The following is a 3373-nucleotide window of genomic DNA, read 5'->3' as shown; positions in this document are numbered from 1 at the left end:
GAGATCACAGAGTACCGGCTCCGTTATGCACATTCATGTGCTAGATGCCTGTGGCGACGTGTCTAGCGTCTTGTGTGGCTTTCAAGAACCAGAAAGGGATAGTTTTCATGTGCGTTAGAAGAAGACCGTCTTGATGTCTAAGCTAGCTCTGTTCACGGACGGTGCACAGCCCCATCATGAAGCCCGGGACGTCCTTTTTCGCCTTTCTTTACAGTGTTCTCGTGCTTATTTGAAGTTGTCCGGGTGCAGGATACCGGCAACGTTGCCCTGCTGGACGCGCTTCAGTGTGAGAGCGGCAATCAGCGCAGCACCGACACCACTACCGTCCTCGGCGGCCAGAATCTCGATAGGGTCCTCGTCAGTCGGGTTCTTCTTCTCGGGCCAGTCGAGGATCTCGCGGAGCGCCAGGGCACCGCGCTCCTTGAAGTGAGGGTACTTGTTGAAGACGGAGCCGTCGGCACCAACGTGGCAAGTCTCGTAGTTCTTCTTCTTGCAGATAGCAGCAACACCGCAGGCTGAGAGGCGGGCAGCGCGAGTACCGACTAGCTCAGCAAGGCGGCGGACGAACTCAAGCTCAGCGCGGTTAAGGTTCAGGTTGAGCTTGGCGGCGAAGAGATCCTGGGTCTCCGACAAGTTCTCGAAGGGGTCCCTATCCGTATTAGCAGCTGTAAATGTGTTTCATGAGGCAGAGACTTACTCCTCAATGGCAGACAGGAACGAAGAGTCAAGCGAGTAGGCCTTGCGCAACGCGGAAATGTCCTGGCCCTTGAACAGATCAACAGGCTTGTTTTCGTGAACATCAACGAGAACGAGACGGAAGATCTCGCCGAGATAGAGACCAGCAATCATCTTCTCGAAGGCCTGCTGGCCGGGACGAGGAGAGTCCTGGTCAATAATGATGTCGTAAGGTGTGCGCGGCAGGACCTTGTGCTCATTGTCGAAGGCGCCCCACTCGCAGTTGATGGCCATAGGAGCATCGGCAGGCAGGTTCATGTGCGCCAGCTTTGGGATGGAGCCGCAGTCCTCCATGTAGGCAGCGTTGCAGCCCGTGCCGAAGATGCAGCCAATTTTCATCTTGGTGTCAGTGTAAGCCGAGGCGATCATAGTACCAGTAGTGTCATTGATCAAGGCCGAAAGCTTGATAGGAACACCCTGCTTGTCGTTAGATTTGTTCCCTATTTCATGCCATCTTGATCACTTACCTTGCTCTTCAGAGCAGCATCGAGCAGGGGCACCACGTTCTTGCCCTCAACGCCATCGATGTCAAAACCCTTGGTCCAGCGCTGCAGAATACCCTCGTCGATGTAGTTCTGAGTGGCGGGGTAGGAAAAAGTGAAACCAAGAGGCAGCTTCTGGTCCTTGGGGAGCTCAGGGTGATGAGTGTCGATGAACTGCTGGAGACAGTCTGCAATGTACTCCCAGAGCTCCTCAGAAACACCAGTCTTGAGCTCTTCGGGCATGCGATACTTGGACTGCGTAATATCGAACTCGGACTTCTTATCCGTCAAGGTGATCTCACAAACTCGCAGGTTGGTGCCGCCCATGTCAAGAGCGAGATAAGTACCCGTCTCATAGCCATCAGGGAAGGACATGACCCAGGTCGGGTTCATGGGCTGGAAGTCAGTAAGTCAGCCATGTTCTCTTTCCATGCTTGTACTGTTTCTGTTCATCACTCACAATGCTTCCGCCCTCGACGCTAAGACCTGGTTTCGTCAGACGAAGTTCTTAGCGGGAAGACAAATGAATGCAACTTACCCTTCTCGAGCTCAGAGACGAAGTGGTTGGTGATCTCCTTAAGCTTCGAGGCCTTGACGATGAGGATCTCTTCGAGGTGACGGATCTCCTGGACCAGGTCCTGGGGAAGCTCCGCCATCGAGCCTGGATTGCGATCCTGGTCAGTATACATGCTGTACATATTGAGCGCACGAAAGCTGTAATGAGAGCTGCTGGTGTTTCTTTGGTCGGAAACGACGTGTTGTGCAGGACGGAATGTGCTGTAAAGGGTAAAAGTCCCAGCAGGGTGAAAGAAGGTTGTGAGTACAACGCTGAAAGAAGCCTTGTAGGGATAATTCGTAATTGTCTTCTCTTTCGTTCTATATCTCAGGTCGACTAAGGAGCTTTTTCGAAATGCAGAGAGAGACACGTTCTGGTGAATTCAAGCGAAAGGCTCCGATGGCTGAATATGGGGAGGTCCATCCATGACAGGGGCAGGAACGATGTTGCCGGTGAATGTGCAAGGCGGATAACGGTTCGATAAGACGTCTGGGCGCACCTCAGAAGTATCTTCGGCAAATCTGACGTTTAAGGCCCACTGATTCCGATATTGTGACAAGCGCTGGGCCAAAACTCCCGCCCCGGATGGTGTTGCAACATGGTATGCTGGAAAGCTTGCTCCCATGCTGCTAGCATACACGCCTCGGGCCGCAAAGAAGTATGACGAATGTGATTGGCATCAAGATTGAATCTCCAGCAGACCCCAGCCTGTATGATGAGCTTGTGATAGGTCATCATTCCAATCAATTGGGTGCAAAGCATGATACGCGAATGAGTGGTGGCATGCTCGCAAAGCCCCAGTCAAGTTGGCAGGCGAATTGAGAGAGCAGCCAAAAAGGCAGCACGAGGTCCACCGAGAATCCATCTTGGATATGACGGCTCTCGACAGAAAAGAAAAAAACACAGAAAGCATTGAAAATCTGCACTCACCCTTGCGGCTTGGGGGCGGCTTGGGACCGATGCCGACCATGTTGACGGTGAGGTGTGGTGTGTTGTGGAGGGATGGAGGGGTAATGAGGGGTCTGAAGGTGACAAGCTCTTGGAAGACTGGGCGTCAGCGTCGTACAAGATCTGAAGAGTCTAGGAGGATGGGTATGAGATTACGGTTCGATGGACGAAGCAAGGCCAACAATGGAGATATGGAATTGATAGAGTTTGAGGGAATATGATTGTCTAGGTGATTAGGAGAGAGGAAGACGACTCGTTAGTAAGAGCTTGGAGCTGACGTCGGGACTTGGGTGGGAATGCGTGGGGAGAGGAGGCGGCGCCTCAACGCCTGGACGCCTCTACGGACCCCCGGAGTTCCACGTCTTGCCTTCCCACTGGACAGACGACAGACCCTTGCCTGAAGCTTCGACTCAAAACGCCAATATAGGCCAACCCCAAGCCGACTAAGGCCAGAGCAACCTCAGCTGATCATGTGGTACTGCTTGGTGATTGCAAGACCCTAGTTGGCAGGTGGGTGGCCGGATGGGCACAGCAGGTACAAGACAAGGGTTGGGAAGTGAGCTGCAACCGCAAGTCCACCAAATGTGCTGGATGTGCCCATCTCTGCAGACCCTCTTTTTACTGACGGGACAACACAGAACAGTGGTGAGGT

General features: G+C 53.2%; 1 protein-coding gene across 1 annotated transcript; it reads right to left on the bottom strand.

Moving 5' to 3' along the window:
• Positions 1-101: 101 nt before the first annotated feature.
• Positions 102-2743, bottom strand: VDBG_04542 (hexokinase; the record flags this gene model as incomplete). Its single annotated transcript, XM_003004890.1, has 6 exons — positions 102-649; positions 698-1152; positions 1203-1613; positions 1678-1703; positions 1756-1878; positions 2704-2743. The coding sequence occupies 6 exons, from the start codon at positions 2741-2743 to the stop codon at positions 226-228; spliced, it is 1479 nt and encodes a 492-aa protein (XP_003004936.1).
• Between the last annotated feature and the right edge of the window lie 630 nt (positions 2744-3373).

The sequence above is a fragment of the Verticillium alfalfae genome, genomic scaffold, assembly GCF_000150825.1.
Source record: "Verticillium alfalfae VaMs.102 supercont1.5 genomic scaffold, whole genome shotgun sequence".
NCBI classification, from domain to species: domain Eukaryota; kingdom Fungi; phylum Ascomycota; class Sordariomycetes; order Glomerellales; family Plectosphaerellaceae; genus Verticillium; species Verticillium alfalfae.
The sequence above is the reverse complement of the archived record's forward strand: the minus strand, read 5'-3'. Positions and strand labels throughout refer to the sequence as shown.